The sequence below is a fragment of the Ambystoma mexicanum genome, chromosome 11, assembly GCF_040938575.1.
Source record: "Ambystoma mexicanum isolate Mex_15411 chromosome 11, UKY_AmexF1_1, whole genome shotgun sequence".
Lineage (NCBI taxonomy): Eukaryota > Metazoa > Chordata > Amphibia > Caudata > Ambystomatidae > Ambystoma > Ambystoma mexicanum.
Window position 1 is genome coordinate 214,692,918 of NC_090934.1, and position 21,409 is coordinate 214,714,326.

The window sequence follows — 21,409 nt, forward strand, 5'->3', positions numbered from 1 at the left end:
CATCATGTGCACAGAGTCCATAAATCGAACCAACTGTGACTTTTGTATTATCCACAGGTTTATAGTGATTGTTTTGACTACAAAAGTTTAAAATGCAAAAGTTTTGATAGAAAATGCACCGAAAAAAATGCATTTAAAAAAAGAAAAATGAATGGAGGCGAGGGTCCCCCAACTTGTTTTTTTTAACCCCTTAACACACATTTTAGTAAAAAAAAAAAACTTTACCTACAAAAAAATGCATTTTTTAGATGCATTTATTTCTAAACTTTTGCATTCGAAACTATTTTTTCGAAGCAATGACAGGATACCTTATCTACAATAATATTTGCCAATATAAACCAACCTTCTAGATCTTTATACATTTTTTTCAACCACTACATGTATTCCCTTTCGGATAAAAATACACACACCCCTTGAATTAGTTGTATTGCAGCTCAACACTTTGTGTAACTTGAATTTTAGTAATATTTTCCCATCACATTCTAATGTGAATCTCTTGCAAGAAAGCAAGATCTACTCTCATTCTGCAAGAAAGCAAGATCTACTCTTTCTGCAAGAAAGCAAGATCTACTCTCATTCTTCATAGTTATAGATTTTTCTTTTCTTTTGAGGCACAATTAATTCCCCTCACATTCCAAGTTAGAAAGGTGAAGTTTCTCATAAACTAAACAGGAAACGAAAAATGGAAGATAATCGGAAATAAATAATAAAAATAAGTCTCAATTCAAATAAAAGAACAAAAACGTAAATGAGCATTTTTCTTGCCAAGGGGTTCATATTGTACAACTTAACTTTGTTATAAGTGGTGATCTGCCTCATTCCGTTTAAATTAACCACTCTCATATTTCATATACAATTGTGCGTAAAGGAAACTCGAGGAAACCCTCATCCCCCTTGGAGTAAACTTTAACTGTGTTGAAGTGACATTTAAACTACCAGGGGAAATCTAGGGGAAGGGAAGACCCCTTCTATGATGGAACTTGATTCCTTTTCTTTTCTACACCTTGACATTTTGTGTTTAGATTTTTGAAACAAAGCTACAAGTGCTTAGCTTACAGAAATCTCTGTATGCACATTTGTATTGTATTTAGAGTGTAAGGGTCAGGTTAGGGTTTTTTAGCAAATGACACTCTATTGTTTAACATCTTGACAGACGTTGATTTGTTTTGTTGAGACTGGAAACCTCCTCTTGGAATTAGGAATAGATGGCATCCCTCCCAACTTTTCATTATTTCTTGAAAATGGGTCTATAACCAACACTCAACATGCCACTTTGTCCTATTCTTACTCTTAATCCCTTACACCATCCACATTTCTCCAGGGGCATTAATTCATATTTAAGAAACCCAGGTTTTAGTGTACCATTCCTTTACCACCTATGCTTCTATCTAGCTCTTTTATGGAGGGCACAAAACTTCCTCCTTATGGCAATTCTGCCTTATTTAGTCATTATATTTGGTGTATTTGTAATCCAAAAGTATATTTTTGTCATCAAAAAGAGGGGAAACTGCTCTTAAAATCTTTAGCAGATAATTTGGCATGGTCAAATCATAATTTAACAAGTGATTATTCTCATTGCTGTTTACTTAATTGGAGGATGTCATGACATGGTTAAAATTAATTTTGGGTGCATTCAAAATTACATTAATCTGCTTCCATACAGTGTCTCTTGAGGAAGAGATTTTGCTACCTCTCAATGTAACCCATGGTTTTATCACGCAAGTGAGCAAATACCTGTGACTGGAGATGGTACAGAAGATGGCTGTATGCTTGCACTGCTGCTTCAAAGCTTTTGTGCATTTGGGAAAGGAGGAGGATGTGGCATCTGTTTGTTGAATGAACTCCCTTCACATTAAAGGCTTTAGATTTTCTCACTGATTAATTTTAGTTCAACTTTGAGGGGTTCCTTTTGATAAGTCTGGTCTGCTATGCAAAATAAGAAATCGGCCTGGCCTCACCTTGCAGTAGTGATGGATGGTGTGTTTGGAATCTTGAAATTCTCTTCTTCATTTTCAGCTCATCAGAGAAACATTTAACCACCATAACCAGCTGGCACAAAAGGCCTTAAAAGAGGTGAAGGACCAGCAAGAGGCAGAGCAGCAGGAGAAAGCGGCACGGCGGGAAAAGGCAGAGCAGCGGGAAAAGGCAGAAAGGGCTGCCAAGTTGGCTGCAGACAAACTAGGAGAAGGCGAGCCCAAAATTCGAGAGCTGACCGAGGAGGAGGCCGAAAAGCTTCAATTGGAGATTGATCAGGTGAGTGCGTCCATTTGTCAGAGTAATGATCATTGGCTTAACCTCTATGAATGTGTAGGTGAAGGAAGATGGTATCTCTGCTGTTTCTGTCGGGTAGCATAGAGGATGAGGTAGATGGTCTATATCTTGATAGGAGTGTTAAGACTATTGTACGTATCATGCAAGTTGCATAATCATTATACAATAATGAACTTTCTGTATATAATTACTGAATTTGTAGCGTGTGTGTTGGGGAGATTTATAATTTTTATGCTTCATCCCCTCTCCTAAGGAGACCGCCAGCTCTTTATGCTGAACTTCTGGACCTTTTTTCTTTAATCCTGAAAGAGTGGAGCGTTTTCCACTCATTCATTCTTGTGGGCTCTCTTTTGGAACTCTTTGTACTATGGAGTTTATTTTCCTGCATAACTCTTAAAGGCATCTGTGTTTTACTACTGCAGCACACAGATCCTTGTGGGCAGTGTTGCTGGGGACCCTTAAGATCCTCCTTTGAGATTCTTTTCTTTATCCTAGAGTAACTACAGTTCTTAGGATCTCTCCTAAAACTGTACAGTGTGAGAGATTGGCACACACCACCTTAAGTGGAATGCTAAAGGGATACCAAGTATCCCCCTGCTCTCCGTTTATGTGAGCTTTTAGTCACATAGACATTCTCCTCGTTATGGCTGGTGGCAGTGGACGTGTTCTATCAACTATTGTGTAATTTTTGTACCGCAGGCTATGTCCTTAGCCTCGGTAGTGCACAGTAGGGACACCCAACTACCAATTTAGGGCCTCCCTTCTTTTTATTGCCATTACTAGCCTGGCTGTTCTTTGTTAGCCTTTCTTCTACCATTCTGGGAGGGGGAGGCCCGTGTGTGTGTTTTGCCTTTGGCGGGAACCCTTGGGCAGGCAGGAAGTGGGGAAGGAGTTTTCCACCCCCCTGTCCTTGTCTACCATAGTGCCTGAATAGAACATGCTCCCACTGGGGGTCTGGCTGTGTTGATTGGACAGCCAAACGCCCCTTTCTGTAAATTGCTGAGAGAGAGTGCAGAGGAGTGTGTGCTGGAACTGTATAAAAGGGAGTGAAAAGCAAGTCACCCACTGGAAGGAGAAGTAACCAAAGAAGAAGATGACAACAAGAGAGACCTTCAGACCCTTTGCAAGACCGTGAAGCGACCACTGCTGCCCGGACACAGTTTTCTGTGCGACAAAGCAACCAGTCCCAAGACAAACTGATTTGAGCCATCTCCCGAGGTCCTGCGAGTTTCCAGAGCTGCGGAACCCCAATGCCAGGAGGCCTGCTTTCCATTTCCAGTGCATTGTTATGGAAAGGCCGAATCTGTCCAAATCTTTGCTGAGCCCTCAAGGACACTCCAGAGAACCGATCTAACTCGCCAAGACCCCCTCCTCAGAGTGCAGGACTGCAGGAAGCGAAGAAGATTGACCGGGCTAATCGCGTCCTTTGTTGGTGCTGCAGAAAAGGCATCAAAACTGCAGAGTGAACAGAGAAGTTGCTGAAAGTCGTGCCAGAGATTCTCCCTTGAGGCTGCTGCTAAGAGATCCTGCCCATTGTCCTGCCTTCAGTCATCAGACCAAGGAATCGAGTGGTCGAATCCAGAGCTGCAACATTGCGGAGCATCCACCACAAAAAATTTCTTCTAACCTAAGGTACTGTGGGGAAAAGGTATTGCTTACCTGATTCCAGAAAGTTGCTCCAGAGCATTGGGGTCCTTTAGCAGGGTCTCCAATGTTGGTTAAGACTTCTTGTATCTTCCATCCTAGAGACTAGCAAGTAACCACAGGAACCTTTGATGTCTACTGCTTTGCAAGACTTTAAACTGCTACAAACTGCCTTTTAGCTAGAGTTGCGTTTTTGACTTTGAAAGACTAGCTGTGATGCAAAACTGCCTCTAGGACCTGAAGCTCTGCTACGATAACACTAACCAAATGTTTTCCTTCCCAAAAATCAATATCTTCTAGGTGTATGCAGACTAAATACAATTACGGTATTACTTTGTGGGTGCACAGTATTACAGATAGAACTGTCAAACTCCTGTAACAATTGTGTACGTTCAGCAACTACCAACTAAGAAGCGACCCTTGAAAAGTATACCTATGTGTATTGGTTATTATTATAAGTATTTAACAGTGTGTGTGTGTGTGTGTGTGTGTGTGTGTGTGTGTGTGTGTGAGAGAGAGAGAGAAAAGGGATGTTGAACAGGGCGTGTCAGTAATACTATCCCTAGTGTGACGTCCCCTGTACCCATGATCCCTCACGCGTGTAGGACCCTCAGATTGTTTTTTTCCGCCATACTAGTCGGCTGCATGTTGCAGAGTTCCTTCGGCGCTTAGCCGTTTATAGTTAACAATTACTGTTAATCCTTCCCCTTTCACTTCCACCGTACGCCGAAGATGGACGTCGGTGAAGATCGAGGAAGTCGGCCGTCGAGGACTGCCACGACTGACTTCGGGCCTTGGAAGGCCTCTGGCCTCAGCCCTGTACAGTAGGACGAGTGGGGGGTGGTCATACAGGCTTCTTTCCCACCTTTTCGTACATATAACCGCCCACTGCCATTTCGTAACATATGGAGAGAACTCCGGGCAGAATTTGAATGAAGTGTAATAGGAGGTTTCCCTGGGTGAATAAGCACAATACGTGCAATCTGTCTTCCACAAGACCATCCCGAGGCTACCTGTCGAGCTTGCAAGCCGAAAACCCTTAAGGATCACTCAACTAAGCGCTGGGCCCACTACGCCAGGCAACTAGAGGCCATGGAAGTGGAGGGGACATTCAGCGAAGGCAGCAACGCCGCGGAATCGGACGGCGAGGGCGAAGGGGTGACTTCGGACACCCGCCCGCAGGCCCCTGACCCCGAAGGACTAGCCGGCAACAACATTGTGGGGACAACACCCGGCGGCAAAAACGCTACACATTCTACCTCCCCTAAGCACATCAACCCCGGCTGTGACTCGACACGCATGTCGAGCGATCGGCACCGGACAACACCAAGAGAGAGCGGTCCAACAAATCTTTGTCCTCTGGGCGTTCGCCTCATGACAAAACCCAACCGTCTTTGGTTGATAAAGGTGTTGCACTATCAATAGTCCCCGAGGCCCGATCGTCAGATGACGATTCCACCCTGTACCCTCCAGAGGCTAGACGCGAGGCGTCTGACCGTACACCTGAGATTCGACGTCCTTCTTCGAATGCATCTTCGAAACTCGACGCAAGGCGTCCAACCCCTCGAAGACCCCTAAAAACACTGGGAAACACTCCTCTAGTCATGATAAAGGGGATAAACAACATAAAAAGACATCTTCAGGACCCCATGTTCATAAAGAAAAGCATAAAGCCCATAAATCAATAGGGGGAGTACAAGGTTTTAGATCCTACCACTAAGAGTAAACTCACTCCTCCCACCGCTCAGGATATGGGCACTGATGAGGAACCAGACCATGCTGTTGTTGTTCCTAGCACTAAACAATGGAGCAAAGCGGACATTGATAGGGTCATGAGAAGGATGTCATTCATGGCTGACTTCTATGAAAAGGACCCTAATTACTTTCATAGTTACTCCAACACCCCTCCTACCTCTGCCCCTTCGGGGACCAAGACAATACCCGAGTCCTCGCAGCCCCCTGCTAAGAAACTCCGCTCTGACGCCCCGGTTCAGGGCTTGGTTACAGACCGCTTTGTGGTTGAACCTTACCACCCTGATTTATATTGTGATGAAACAGAACCTCAATTGGTTGATGACCAGACGGGTGTCTCTTACTATGGGGATGACGAGGAGGAGGAGGAGGAGGAGGAGGAGGAGGCAGAGGAGGCGGCTGAGGCTGAAGCCTACAACATTGACGCTCCTGTTCCCAAAGACCCCTCGGTGCATGACTCGCCTGTAGATAACCAATCCCTCCTCAATGAGGTACTGGCTAAGACAGCTGCCCATTTTCATATCGACACATAGGGTGTCCAAGAAGACCTGGATTTCCTTGAAGCAATCCTAGGACACAAAGCCATTACTCAGGCTATCCCTCTGTTAAAATCCATCCAGCGTAGGATTGATCCCTCGCTGCAAACCCCAAATCTCACTCGAGCGGTTAATCCGCAAGTCGAGAAATTGTTCCGTGCCACACCCTCCGATCCCCTGTACGTTAGGGGGCAATTAAATCCAGATTCCCTCATCGTAACAACCACCAGAAGGAGGGCAGGCACACCACTTGCTTCTTTGGAAGCACCTCCTGACCTCCTGATAAAGTAAATGACTATATGCTCTGGGTAGAAGGGTTGCCTCATCGGGCACGAATTGCCAACAGTGCCACCCTTTTAGCAAGCTACAATTGCCATCAGTGGGAGGAGGTATCTGCTTTGGTATCCACCGCACCCAAACCCTTAAAGAGCCAGTTGGCTCAACTGGCAGCAGATGGAAGGTCTGTATCAGGCTGCATGCTAAAAGCAAACTTTGACGCAGCAGATCATGCTGGGAGGTTAATCGCCAAAGGCACTATTATAAAGCGTCATGCTTGGCTAAGGCAGTCAGGGTTCAAACCTGAAACCCAAGCAACCCTGATGGATATGCCTGTGGAGCCGAATGTGCTATTCGGCAAGGCGGTGGAGAAAGCTTTAAAAACGGCAAAGGATGAGTACGAGAACCTAAAATCTCTTGGCCAACTCACCAATAAACCCTCTGGACAGAGGGGGAAACAACAATTTTCGGGGCCAAAGTTCCCAAAGGGGTTCAAACTATTACCAGAATCAGGGAACCTCATGGGGGTAACGTTCAATCCCAATTCTCACAAGGCTACCCCAGAGGCAACGTAGGGGTTGCGCTAGGGTTAGAGGCCACCCCGCCAGAGTTGGTACACCACCCAACAAGCAGTGACGTTCCGCTTCAGGTCCCCTCACATGCATCCCCAGTAGGGGGGCGCATTTCCACATTCACCCACGTATGGGAGGGGATCACTTCGGACAGATGGGTGCTGTCCACAGTGTCTGTACGATACTGCATAGAGTTGCTAGGGCGCCCCCACGACCATCCTCCACAACAGAGTACACTTGCTGGAACATCAAAGGATCCTCCTAGAGGAGATCGCCGTTCTGCTAGCACAGGATGCCATAGAAGTCATCCTGCTAAACCAGGTAAACGGGGGTATTTATTCAACTTCCTTGTGCCAAAAAAAATCTAACAATGCTCCCAGTATTAGATTTGCGTCTTGCAAACATGTATGTGGAGCCACAAAAATTCTTCATGACTACACTACAAGAGGTAATCCCCCCTACTAAAAAAGGGGGATTAAATGGCAACATTGGATATGAAAGATGCCTATTTTCATATTTCAATGTTACCAGCGCACAGAAGATTGTTGTGTTTCAAGATAGACAACCAGCACTACCAATTCAAGGTGCTGCCCTCTGGAATAGCCTCAGCTCCAAGGGTATTCACCAAGGTACTGGCGGTGGTGGTGGTGCACCTACGCATGGAGGCAATCCCAGTGTACCCTTACCTGGACGACTGGCTCATTACAGGGGAGTAACCCCTAATTTGCAGATTAAACGTCCAAAGAACAATCAACCTCCTCTTCCAATTGGGCTTCACAATCAACAAGAAAAAATCAAGCCTGGTGCCAAGCACCTCAAAACAGTTCCTAGGAGCCGTCCGAAATACCCAAGAGGGGGATGCCTTTCCATCATAGGAAAGAATTTGAAATTTGTTGCTGAAAATTCCTCAATATCAGGCCGGTCGCCAAATAAGGGTGCACAAAGCTATGAATTTGCTAGGCATGATGGCATCTTGCATTTACCTGGTTCCCCACGTGCACCTGCGCATGTGACCCATGCAGGAATGGTTCACGAAACAGTGGTCTCAAGCAAGTGGTCAGTGGGACAATCTAGTGGTTGTTTCGCCAACACTAGTACAGAGTCTTCGCTGGTGGACAAGAGAAGCCCTTCTACGATCCAGAGATACAGGCCATTGTCACAACAGACGCCTCCCTGTCAGGGTGGGGAGCTCACTACCTTCACCATACAGCTCAGGATCTCTGGTCTCACACAATGGCTCAGAACCACATCAATCTGTTAGAGCTTCTGGCAGTCTTCACAACGCTTTGGGCATTCAAACCCCTCCTATCCAACCAGTCAGTGCAGATCCTAACAGACAGCACAACTGCAATGTTTTACTTAAACAAACAAGGGGCCACTCGTTCTCTCAATCTGTCCAAGCTTGCCAAAAAAATTTGGAAATGGGCACTCAAATGGAAGATTTACCTATCATCCCAACATGTTCCAGGGGAACTCAACTCGCTAGCAGATGCTCTGAGCAGAGATCCCCTCCCAGAGAAACACGAGTGGCGACTAAACAAAAAGCTCATAGGACACCTCTTCTCTCAGTGGGGTTTCCCCACTATAGACCTATTTGCCACAAGCGAAAACAGGCAATGCCCAAACTTCGCATCCAGGTTCCCCCAGCCAGGCTCCAAGGGGAACGCCCTATGGATGAATTGGTCAGGGATATTTGCCTACACTTTTCCACCAACCCCTCTGATGAGGAAAGTGGTGAACAAGATCCACAGGGAACCAATGACGCTCATACTGGTTGCTCCTATGTGGGCGAGACAACCATGGTATCCCCACCTATGCAAATTGGCGTGGTGCAACCCCATCAAGCTCCCATGCCGGTACAACCTGCTCTCCCAGCACGAGGGGCAAACGGTGCATCCTCAGCCCAACTTTATGAACTTGGCAGCATGGCTCCTGAAGTCCTAGAGTTTGGGCATCACAATTTACCTCAGAGATGTATGGATATCTTGAAAGAGTCCAGAATACCGAACATGAGGCACTGTTACTATGATAAATGGAAACAATTCGTAATTTGGTGCCAGAATGAGCAAATCGGCCCTGTTGATTGTACTCCTTCTAATGTGGTCACCTATATACTCCACCTACTGGATGTAGGGTTAGTGTTTAACTCACTAAAAGTGCACCTGGCAGCTTTATCAGCCTACACCACTTCCCATAACAAGGTGTCATGGTGGAAAGTGTCAGTCGTCAAAGCATTTATGGAAGGGGTAAAGAGATGCCACTCTCCAATTTCTAACCCACCACCAGTTTAGGACCTTAATGTGGTACTTGCTAAGCTCATGGGACCTCCCTTTGAGCCCATGCACAAATCTATCTAGTCTCAAACAGCTGACTTATAAAACTGCCTTCTTAGTAGCGATCACCTACATAAGAAGGGTCAGTGAAATTCAAGCTCAGTCAGTGCAGGATCCTTTCTTTACTATACATAAGGATAAACTGGTTTTACGCACTCACCCTAGGTTCTCACCTAAGTTAATTTCCAAATTCCATGTTAACCAGTTTATTGAGCTACCAGCTTTCTTCCAAGAACCCAAAAACTCTGCTGAGGGAAACTCCACACACTAGATGTGAGGAGGGTGGTCCTCTACTACGTAGACAAGAGCAGACCCCTGAGAAAGACAGATCAACTGTTCGTCTCCAAAGCGCCAGACAGAGAAGGAGATCGCATCTATAAAAATGCTGTCGCTATGTGGAAAGTCAGTTGTATCCAACTGTGCTATTCCCTTTCAGATAAAACACTGCCTTTTACGCCAAGGGCCCACTCTACAAGAGGTACTGGAACCACTCTGGCTTTCATTGCAAATGTACCCCTGGACAGAATTTGCAAAGCGCTACATGGAGCTCTATTCACACCTTTACTCAGCACTACTGCATTGACGCTCATTCCAAGACAGATACGCAAGTGGGACAAGCGGTTCTAAGACATTTGTTCGCTCATGACCCTTCTCACATCCCACATCCTTCTTCTAGCACTGCTCGCTAATCTATGCACAGCATGTGATCTAAGCAGATTCCACAAGCTTCAGAAGGGGTACATTACTCACCGTGATCTTATTTCTGATGCTTGTATCTGCTTAGATTCACATGCACACGCCCTTCCACCCCTCAGAGAAGGCGCATGGATGCTTGTAGTCTTATCTATCTTATCTGCTTGGATACTCTGTACTCTCGCTACTCCTTATGTCAGATAAAATACAATCTGAGGTTCCTACACGCGTGAGGGATCATGGGTACAGGGGGCGTCACACTAGGGATAGTATTACTGGCACACTCTGTTCATCCCTTTTCGAGTTTCGAAAAACCAACTGTAATACTCTGCCGCTTCCACTAGATGTCGGCCTATGCACAGCATGTGAATCTAAGCATATACAAGCATCAGAAATACAATTACGGTGAGTAATGTATCCCATATAATCTATATTTTAAAAGAAATGTGTTTATTTGATAAGTACACTGAACCCAGTCAGTAATGCATAATCTGCAGCTCACATCTTCCTCTTAAGATGAGCCTGACTGCTCTGCCACTCTACCAAGTCCTTGATTAGTACAGACAGATACCAAGAGTGGGGATCTACAAACCACTGGGATAGCTTACTAAATTCTTGCCTCCAAGTGGGACTTTAGAAAAACTCCCCTAACAGTGTGCTGGCACATGTTTCGTTCCACGGTTGCTGCTTTGTTTGTTTCAAGTGAAGTTGTATTGAATTGTTTATAAAAAGCATTCCTAAGACCACACCCTGGGCTCTGCGAGCCAGTGCATCTGGTGCAGGATTCCGAATGATTTGGGCATTATTTAACTCCTGCTTGTGGCATCAAAGAGCCTGGTTAATAACCACAGCTACCAGGAGATACTCTGGATTTACCAGGCCAACAGGTCCTTTTAAAACATAAAACTGACATTAACTATCTTCTGGGACATGTATAAAGCGGCTTTCCCGCACATCTAGGCCTCCAGATAAGGTGCGTACCATGCCTTTTTACACATGAAAATCTTGTAAATACGACAGCTTTATTATTTTCCGGTGTACATTTACCCACAGGTTTAGAGTAGAGGACAGTGTAAAGGTCAAGTTACTTGACAGAAACCAGAACGCTTCTTTGGATTTTTATCTACATGGATGAATTTCTAGCCATGGATAAAAGCCTCTGAAGCAGAATGTATTTCTCTGAAGCCTTTCAAAAAAAGAAACAGCACATTGTGATAAAAGGAATGGTTTCAATCCATTCAGCTTCTGCTGTGGTGTGTGTAGAGCAAACAGAAGCACTGTGCATGTTTGTTTATTTTCCTAGCATTTTAGGATTATATAATTAATAAGATGGAAAACTAAGATGCAATTGAGAATTAATATTTTGTAGTGAAAGCAAACCAGTATTACACAATTGTATTTTTCAGAGTTCCGGTGCTGTGTGCATAATCATGCAGAGGCAGATCATTTTTACACTTATAATTTAATTTACACTCAAATTATAAAAACAGTGTGTAAAATGATGACTATGCACGGCCTAGTTTACATCCATTCAACCTTGCAGTCAATGGGGTACATTATTATAAATGTTTAGTGGCAGCAAAGTCTTTGCTCAAGGGTGAGCGTCATTACACCAATCGCAGGTGTTCTAGCCTCTCAAATCTTCAAGACTACAATTAAAACATCCAAAACCGGACTCTCCAGGAAGTGCAAGCTCTGTTCAAAAGCCAACAAATGAAAGTTACATTTGTAATTGAAATAGAAACTTAGCAAAACCTGTCCCTGTGATAATTCAGATAGGTATTTAACTTGTAGCTATTCATACATGGTTCGTCCAACATCTAGATACTGTGATTATTATACCTCAGTCGATACTCAGTTAACCAACCTCTAAAGGATGTTAGCCGATAAGCTAGCTCAGCCGGTTGAGAACTCGTTGCTGCAATCTGTGTGTGATTTGTAGGTTGGAGTTTTGAATCCCGGCAAGGCCAACTCAGCCTTTCAGTCTTTCAATGTTGATAAAGGAATACCGACTGAATTTGGTGATAATTGTTATGTTCTATGTACAGAGCTTTGCCAAAAGCGCTACATAAATAACCATTTGACCATGAGATTAGGTATAGAATTTTGCATGGAGTCCTTTCCTCTCTGCACTGTTGTACCATAACATTGGCATACCATCAGGTAGTAATAGCTCCAGGAAATGAGGACTTTCGTTAAACATCAAAAGACAATTTAGCTATCGAACCTCAAAACACACAATAACATTCATGCTTGTTTTACTGTGTAATTGGCTAGGTTTTTGTTTTCAAAATTTTAATATATGCAGATCAAATGGCCAGACCTTGGAGAAATAATGAAAGTTGTATTCTGTCACAATGCAGAAAGCTGCCGCCTAGTAATGATTTCCATACTGTTTTTGCACATGTCGGCAGGATGTCACATACATTTCACTCTCTTACAAAGGAGAAACGTCATTTTTACTCTCTTAAAATCACATTTACTCTCGAAGTTAAAAAATGGGGAGTAAAATACTCCCAACCTCAAAATCTTATCTGGAGCACTGCGCACATCTATAGGACATATGCGTCAGCGGCCATGCAGTTATGGTTAGGTTGCTAAACCCATAGGAAGAGCACTTTTTGGGCGGCTTATAACTTCGCTCCCAAAACTCCCATGGTAAGCTAAGCACCCATAACTCGCGCCTCCACTGTGCACTGCTAAGATGAACACCCAGGACATCAAAGAGAGCAACTTAATCATAACGTCCCTTTTTTAACAAAGTTTTTTTCATTGTGTGTGTATATATATATATATATTTTCAATCTGCCAAAGTTCTAGTTTGCATTTCATGTTTACATTAGATTTATAAAAACAAGGGGGGGGGGGTTCTGGGAGTTTCTCTACTACCGGCCTATATCCCAGGTTCCTTGGGCAGGACAAAGACTGATATGCGGTGGAAATTTCTCTTCTGTGAAAGGATGGTGAGCTAAAGACTCTCTTTGAGGCCTTAACCCAGGATATAGGCCGATGGTAGAGAAACTCCCAGAACCCCCCTCCCTTGTTGTTGCATATTTAGTAGCTTTGGGTTTTCACCCTAAGTTACTAGGGTAATCCAGACGTGGAACCCTTGCTCACTGTCCTTAGAGAGGCTCAGCTACACCTCACTGGCGAGGCCAACCAGGCTGAAACGCGTTTCTGGGGTTGCTGTTGGTACTTTTGTTCAGAAGAGATTTGCCAGGAATGTCGGTGCTAGACTGCCCTTGGGCAGGACAAAACTGATGTGTAGTAGACATTTCTCTTATGTGAAAGGATAGTGAGCTAAAGACTCTGGTTGAGACTCTAACCCGGGATATAGGCCAGTAGTAGAGAACCCCCACCGCCCCCCCCCTTGTTTTTGCATACATTAGATTTGTGGCACACTTCATGCTAGCTTCTTGTTTCTCAGAAGTAGCTCCTGCTCACCAGGTGATGCTTTTAGCTCCTACTCATCATAGCCTTTATTTTGTTTTTGATTTATTAGCAAACCTTACATACCTTTTTTTTAATAACCGTAATTATGAATGAGAAAAAGACAGTACACCTTTCCCATATCCTTTATTTCAATCGCTTTGGCATGCAGCCTGCCGTCCATATTATGTCTCTGAATTGCTGCCATTTCATTGCATGCTTATGGTTATTTTGAAATGCCGCCTGTCCCATCCTGCCCTATTCTTACTCTCTGGGAGCTTGTTGTCAGTGTTTGTGAGAGGTGGAGGTTATTCTCTGTAAATAAGTTGTTCGGGGCAAGGGAGCCAATGTCTTGGTGACCTTTTATCAGATAAGTAGGCTGCTCTCATCAGTGTGCGATTGAAGGAGTCTCACCATATTTAAGAGACTAAATCATGGGTAATTGTGGTTTAGGGGGAGTCTAGGGTTATGCTGGCAGGTGAGATTGCTAATCTATTACTGAAGAGAGCCCCTGGTTGAGGAAAGGAGGACTTAAAACACCCCTGTGAAAAGAGCAGCCCTTCAAACTGAAGCCCCAGTTTCCTTTTCCAGATTATTTAGCACATTTTCTAAGGGCCTCAAGCCACAGCTAACTTTCTTTCTTTTGATTATTTGGTAAATGTATCGGTCTTTCATTAGTGGGCTTGTAGTTAATAGTACTCTGGCTCTGCTTATGTGTTTGGAAGAGCCAGGCAACAGGCACATTCTGGAAGGCCATTTCATTTGCTTTATCTTTTCTTTTTGGCTCCAGGCGTTTGTTTGTGACTGATGGGACAGTTTTCCCCTCATTGACTTCGGTGAAATCCGTATCATATCTGCTGACCACTGTAAGAAAGAAATGGTACCACAAGTATGACACTGACGCAAGAGATAAAATTTCAAAACCTTTATTAGATTTGTGCAGTTTCGAAAAACTCTTACTTTGATTTATAGCTATGATGGGAGTAGTCTGTAGCATCAAATAATAAAGAAAACGGTCCTAGTCAGTCTCTGTCAAATCAAAATGGCCTATACTAACAAAACCTAATGCCAGCCCTATCTCTTATACAAAAAGTGTTTAAAGGGGAATATGTATGCAAAGAAAAGTCTGTGTCATAACATAAAGAATCAAGCTTTTGACACTGTAGATCATTCTTTGCTCCTGGACTCTCTCCCCTCCCTTGGTCTGCGTAGATCTGTTCTATCATGGTTTTCATCTTACCTATCTAACTGTACCTTTTGCTGTCTCTCGGGCCGCAACACTTCTCACGTTCCTCTGGTCCATGGCGTTCCTCAAGGTTCAGTCCTTGGTCCCTTTCTATTTTCCTTATATACTTCCTTTCTTGCCCACATTATCTCATCCTTTGGAGTGTCGCACCACTTCTACGCTGACGACACCCTGCTCTTTCCATCCTTCTCGTCCTTCTCCTCGGACATTCATCAGACTCTCTCGGCTGCTTCACCGCCATAAAGTCCTGGATGACCTCTCACTTCCTCACTCTCAATGCTGAAAAAAAGGAGGTCCTATTCTTTCCCCCAAACATTCTCATCTCGCAATCTCCTCCCTCTTCCATCTCTTTTCCTCCCTCCTGTCTCTCAATCTCTCCAACCGCCCACAATCTTGGCATTTACTTGGACTCTAATCTCTCCTTTGACAACCACATCTCCCTTACATCCCGCGCCTGTCTATTTCATCCCTCCAACATTTGCAAAGTCTGCCCTTTTCTCACTTTCCACGCTACAAAACTCCTCTTCTCACTAGTCTTCTCCCGACTATTCGGTTGTTTTGTTCTGTTCTTTGGTGCTCCCCACTCACACCTTGCTCCTCTTAAATCTATCGTTCTTCACTTTGCTCACTCTTCTCCTACCATGACCCAATTTCTCCTTCCCTGGCCTCTCTTGGCTGGCTGCCCGTCTATTCTCTACTTAAATACAACCTTCTCTGTCTTGTGTTTAAATGTCTCTATGGCCTTGCTCCTGACTACCTTGCATCTGTCCTTTCTTTTTACTCTGCATCTCGCACCCTCCGCTCTACTAATCTTTTTAGACTCAATGCCCCACGTCCCCCTTGTGCCCAATCCCGATTTCGCTCGTTCCAGCTCCTAGCCCCTCTTCACTGGAACATGCTTCCCCTGTCTCTTCGCTCCATTACTTCTTAGCCTCTGTTCTGTTCCTCTCTAAAACCCACCTGCTAGAGTCCTCCAATTGATTTAATCTGCTTTGAACACGGATTCATTTACTCTTATGCACGCTAATTGATTGCTACTGTTTATGAACACTGATTACTCAAAGGAATGATAATCGATTGTTACTATTTATGAACACAGTTTGAATGTTACTGTTTATGAACGCTGATTTGCATTCTGATTCATTATATTGTTGACTTGGATGCAGTCGAAAGGACCGCATCCAAATGTTTGCATGGACTAAAAGTTCTAAAAATGCTACCACCAAAAGTTCAAACCTTTGGTGGTAGCATTATAGGTAAGTATAAAAAAAAAAGACTGCGGGGGCGTCCCCCGCAACACCCCGCTCACTATACTGTGTGGTATAGTGAGGGGTGGTATAGTGAGCAGGGTGTTGCGGGGGTGTCACTTAGATTTGTTGCCTGTACTATGTAAAGCGCTTTGGACAAAGGCGCTATTGAAAACACAATAAATACTAATACTAAGAGAGGGCTGAATTGGCTCTCCTTCTCACGTTGAACAGCACGGAATAAGGCAGCCCCCTCTAAGCAGGATGACACACTCTGGCTCAGGCTATCAAGAAGCAGTTCAAAACGTGGGCCGGGGCCCGCTTGGCCTTCCATGTTAAAGTCAGTGGTTTTCTTGTTCACCAAAGTACTTTCACAGTTGATAAAAAGTTGACATAGCTCTCCCTCAGCTGGGCTCGGAACTTACAATCGCAGCACTTGCAGGCGTTCACTTCCCCAAGCTTTATTCACATTTGTTAGGGGTTCCCTTCCCCCAACTTATTTCACATTGCAGGTCTCCCTGAGTCTGGCTCTGACCTTTCACTGATGTCGAAGACTTTCGAATGTGAAAGGATTTTAGTATGGACCTCCGCAGGACCACTTTGACTTTCACTTCCAGTCTCCTTTTGTGTTATTTGGCCCAGTGTCTCTTGGTCTTGGTAGTTCTGTACCATAAGCAAAAAGTTCAAAGAAAACTTCCTCTTCAAGCATTCACCTTTTCACTTCCCCTTTTGCCGGCATTAATTTTGACTAATAAGCATTTCTGAGTTTATTCACTATGCGGCTGCAATTCAGGAGTCAAAGTTAATACCACATGCTTGGCCTCGCCTCCCCAACTGTCAATCACCTGGGAGCGTCGCTGGCGTCCTTGAAACACAATGCAGTCTTCTTGTCTGGGATTTGACGCTCTCCCAGTTTTTCGGAGGCAATAACCTCCTGCAGGGAACTTCAGGGTTTGCCAACTCTTCGCTCTGGTCCCTCGATCAGTCGTTCTGCTCCAGTGGTTCGCCTTTACCCCAGAAAATCTGCTCCTTCTCGCGTTCCACCCTGATCCAATTGTCATGGGTCTTCCTCAGTTGGATTCAGACCCCTCCTTTAGCTTCTCACACTGGTCTGCCTCAGTCTCTGACCCTCTCGCTTTGTACAAAAGTTCAATTAAAAAGTCTCTGGACTTCAAGGTCCACAATGCATCAGTTTCTATTTCGCTCCCACTTCACAGCTCCCCTAAATGGCACTCTACAGGTTGTGGGGTTTCCAATGCGGCTTTTCTGGGTTCAGGGTCGTCCCACCTGCCCCTCAGATGCCTGGGTTTTAATGTTACACCCAAGGGATGAGCCTTGGCTTGGGTCCTGTCAGATGGCTTCAGCTGCTCCTGGTCTGACTGCCTGGAAGCAGTTCTCTTGCCACTCTACAGCCACTCCTGCACTTAAAGGCCCAGTGACTTGGCAGCCCGTCCTCCTAAGTGTTCCTTCCCAGGGTCTCTGCAGCTTCTCCTTGGCTCCACTGGACAGCATGGTCCTCTCCGCCTCCCTAGCTCACTGAAAATGTGCTCTGCATTTTATACTGACTGGGAGGCTTAACAGATTGAGCGGGAATGATTGTAGAGCGAGGCCTGACCTTGCCTGGCCTCATTATGGGGACAAAATGGCGACTGCCCATAGGAATCCCTGGTGCATTGGCTCCTATGGGTAGTCTTCAATGCTCCCTTTTTCCTCCTCCTCCTCCTTAGTATTGTTCAAAAATGGGGGAAGGGGAAACTGCACATATTTCCTAAAGGCAGAGTGGGCGTGATGGTGACTGAGCACCTGACCCTGCTTGGTTTTATTAGTGGGACAGGGCTGTTGCATAGCATTATAGGCAATCTTCCTAGTCTCTGTCTTTGGGTTTTTATAGTGGAAGAAGTGATTGTGGGAATTTTAGTTTTTCTTAGGGATTATGTAGGTTTTTGTCGGTGTAAAGGGGGCAGATGTATTGCTGTTGGTGAATGGTTTCTGGGTGATAATATCCCATAATGACTGAGGGGATGTCGGGTAGTGGTGTATTGGAACAGGGGGATACCATGTCGCGTCTGAGGGTATTCCTCCCACAGTCGCCAAGGGTCCCTTTCCCAGGTGATCCTCCCTCGCTTTTCCGCCCCAGGGTTGGGATCCAAGAGCGATGGCCCTCCCCTGTCGGGGATCCCTGGTAATAGCATGGGGAAAACGCCTCCGGTTTCTCACACCACCCCTCTGCTTAAATTATTCTTGGTGTGAGATTGGGTGCTGTGTTCACTCACTGCTTCCCGATGGGTATAAAAGCAGATCCTCCCCCCCCCCCCCCACACTTTATCCAGTCCCCTTGTCAACTGTTGGAATACTTGAACACTGTTCAAACACCATGTTTGAACACTAGCCACAGTTGGTAGCCAAACGTGGTAAACGCGGTAGTGCTAAAGTAAATTATACCAAAAAAATTGCAAAAAGTCACTGCTGCCACCAGCTTGTCTCTTTAGCACATCTAAAGTAACCAACAATCCTCTGAGTGTTAGTCTAGGGCAAAACAAAAAGTGTACCCCATTGTACTGCATTGTAAGGTGTATTGTACAATGATAAAAAGTTACCGAAGTTATAACAAGTTACCAAAAGTAGCAACAAAATAAAAAGACATGACAGTTTCCCCATGGCAAATGAGCAAAAGCCAGTGTCGGGAAGCTTAAGGGTTCACTGCACTTCAAAAAGAGCAGGTCAAAATAAAAGCAAAAGATTTGGGGGTCCAGAGAAATTGAAGGATAGGTGCTGTAAAGAGAAATCTTTCCTAACAGTAGTCATTGGGGCAGCCTCCTCGCATCGATTTTGTATTTTAGGGCTCCCTTTGTTTAGGAGAACCACGAAATAGGCTCAAAATGGCAGGTCCTATCACGTGGGCTATTTGTGAGCCCACGTGGCAGCCTACATATTAGTTCTAACTGGTTTAGACCAATGTTGGGGTTGGTCAAGGCTGAGTGGCAGTCCTACTGACCAATGGGATGGTTGGTCATCTGAACCTTTGCCCCTCTTGGCTGTTTGTTCTACAACTTGGAAGAAGCACGTCTCTGGACCGGATGAGTTTCTCTGCTGATTCCCATTGCTGTTGACATTTTTTTAAATCTCACTTGGGAATACTGGCTGGGTTCAGCACTTTGGGCATATCCCGGTTTGGGTTTTCAGCTCCGCAGGCCCAGTATGGGCCTCCTGAATTCTCCTGCTGCTTCTCCTCATGTTTACGGCTGTTTTCCTGATCTGTACTGCCATGGTCTGCTCTGTGGGTGCTGGAAGCGGTTGTCACCAGAAAGGAGGTTGGAACACCAACACCCCACCTTGTATGCACCTTGGGATGTCCTTGGGTATCCCCAGCCATTATCCCTGTGCTGGCATCATTTTCTGCTGGGCTGCCACCCCTTGTTGTTCCCCTGAGCCAACAAGAGCCATCTTCATGGGTGCCTCAATCTTCCCAGAGTCTTCCTCACCAAATTCTTCACTCCTTGTTTGAAGGTGGTGTTTGTTGTGGAAAGGATGTTTGTTCCGTTTCTTGATTGTTGGGAGGTAGTTGTTGCCTTAGGACTCAGGTCGCTGTGCACTGGGTCCTGTAAACCCCATCTACGAAAGAAACATGTACTTACCTGGGTTTTTTCACTGTGCTGGAGCCGTATTCACGAGCAACTTCTACTGTGAGTACTTACCTCTGGCTCCTGGTGCTGGCGACAGCAGCAAGAGATGACAAAGATGAATGCAGCCATTTCCAGGCCATCTGTCGTTGAATCCAGACCATCTGTCGTTGGATCCAGACCATCTGACGTAGGGTCCAGGCCCTCCTTATCCTCACAAGGTAATCCATCTGCTCTGTAGGGTTCTTCAACTTCAGAGAATTCAACTGCTATTGCAGACGTTTTTCCTAATCCACTCTGGTATGAGTGGATTTCTATAATGGGTGTTCTCATCTATGTGTTGGATTAAGGCTTGATCCATGCCATCATGTTTGCACTGGCAACAAACTAAATGTTACAATATGCTGCCAAATGTATGAAGTGGCAATGAAGAAAATGTAGTTTAATGCATCGGCCCCTCTTTTTAATTAGTCTGAAGGACAAATCCATGCCAATTTCTGACCTTTAGTGCCTAGAGTGACAATGTAAAGCCCTACATTATATCAATCCAGGAACTCCATTTCAGGGATTGTGTTCAGTAAGGAGGCACAAGAAGGACTTTGGTGTAAATGCTGCAGGTGTCTTGTAGATCTACAGAGTTTCAAGGATGAACTCTGAGCGAGGACTACAACAGCCAGGTAGCCCAGGAGAGCTGGTCTGTCCACGGGGTGGTCCCAGGACACTTCTGAAGGCTCACCAGGCACGTAGACATGGATCCTCAATCAGAGGTGAGAATAGGTTGTTCCCACGAGTCCAGGGGTCGTAACACCCACAAGGGCCTACTGGAGAGCAGCAGAGTAGCAGGGTTTCACCGGAACCTGGCTGTAGCCAATGCTGGTTAACTGCAACGGTTGTCAGCGAGCTGCACTTCTCCCTAGCGGTCTTGGTTCCAACAATGATCTGTCGACTGGCTGCTAGAATCTTCCTTTTACTCAGGGTTTGGACTGAAGTATTCCCCCTAAGCCCACGAATGCTAAGGATTGTCTCCATTCAAACTGGCTGAGGCTGTCCAATCATGGACATCCTGTGGGCAACACATCTGCTCAGTAAAAGACAGTGTGGCTTGGGTCTGGGCTGGGTCCAGACAGACCCTGTCCCCATATCGGGCTACAAACATACAGGCCACCACTTTGCCCAGGAAAGCATAGGCTTTGCATGGGAAAAGGATTTGCATACGTTGCAATTCCGCGCCCGAGGGGCAGGAAGATCCCCAAGCCACTAGAACTGGCCAAAGGACAGGTGTTCAATCCTGTAGCAGTCATTTTAGAGTATATGGTACTCTAAATGGCATTTTGCAGTAAAATACACGAGCAGAAATGTAATAATTAAAATGCAATAGACAAATATGTGCTGCCACCAGCTCATCCTGGACACATTGTGTCTGCAACAACAGAGTTGCAAAAGAAAAGTTATAGGGACACAAAATATCCCAAACAGCACTTTACGGCTACTGGGTCAAACTGAATACAGAACGCTGCTTTCTATTTAGAATCGGTACCGGGCTGTCAGGAAAGATTTTGTTTTTGCACATTTCCTTGTATAGAGTTCTATAGGACACCCTTTCCTTTTGCTTATTTTTTTCTTTAACCCTGTCCTGACTTTGGAGGCAAGTAAAGCCTTCTGCTTACTGCCCTTGCATGTTTGCTCATTTGTATGGTGTAGCTAACTAGTCCGTAAGACTATCAGTTCTTGGATCTATCACTTTCTTTCTGAATTCTTGTATTGTTAGTTGCACACATCATCTTACAGTG

General features: G+C 45.1%; 1 protein-coding gene across 1 annotated transcript in view; it reads left to right on the forward strand.

The window, feature by feature from the left end:
* NUDC (nuclear distribution C, dynein complex regulator) overlaps positions 1–21,409 on the forward strand; it is a 291,087-nt gene that overhangs the window by 98,276 nt on the left and 171,402 nt on the right. Inside the window, exon 3 of the mRNA XM_069622881.1 lies at positions 2,017–2,253. Coding sequence (XP_069478982.1) covers positions 2,017–2,253 — 237 coding nt within the window. The remainder of the gene's footprint in view (positions 1–2,016; positions 2,254–21,409) is intronic.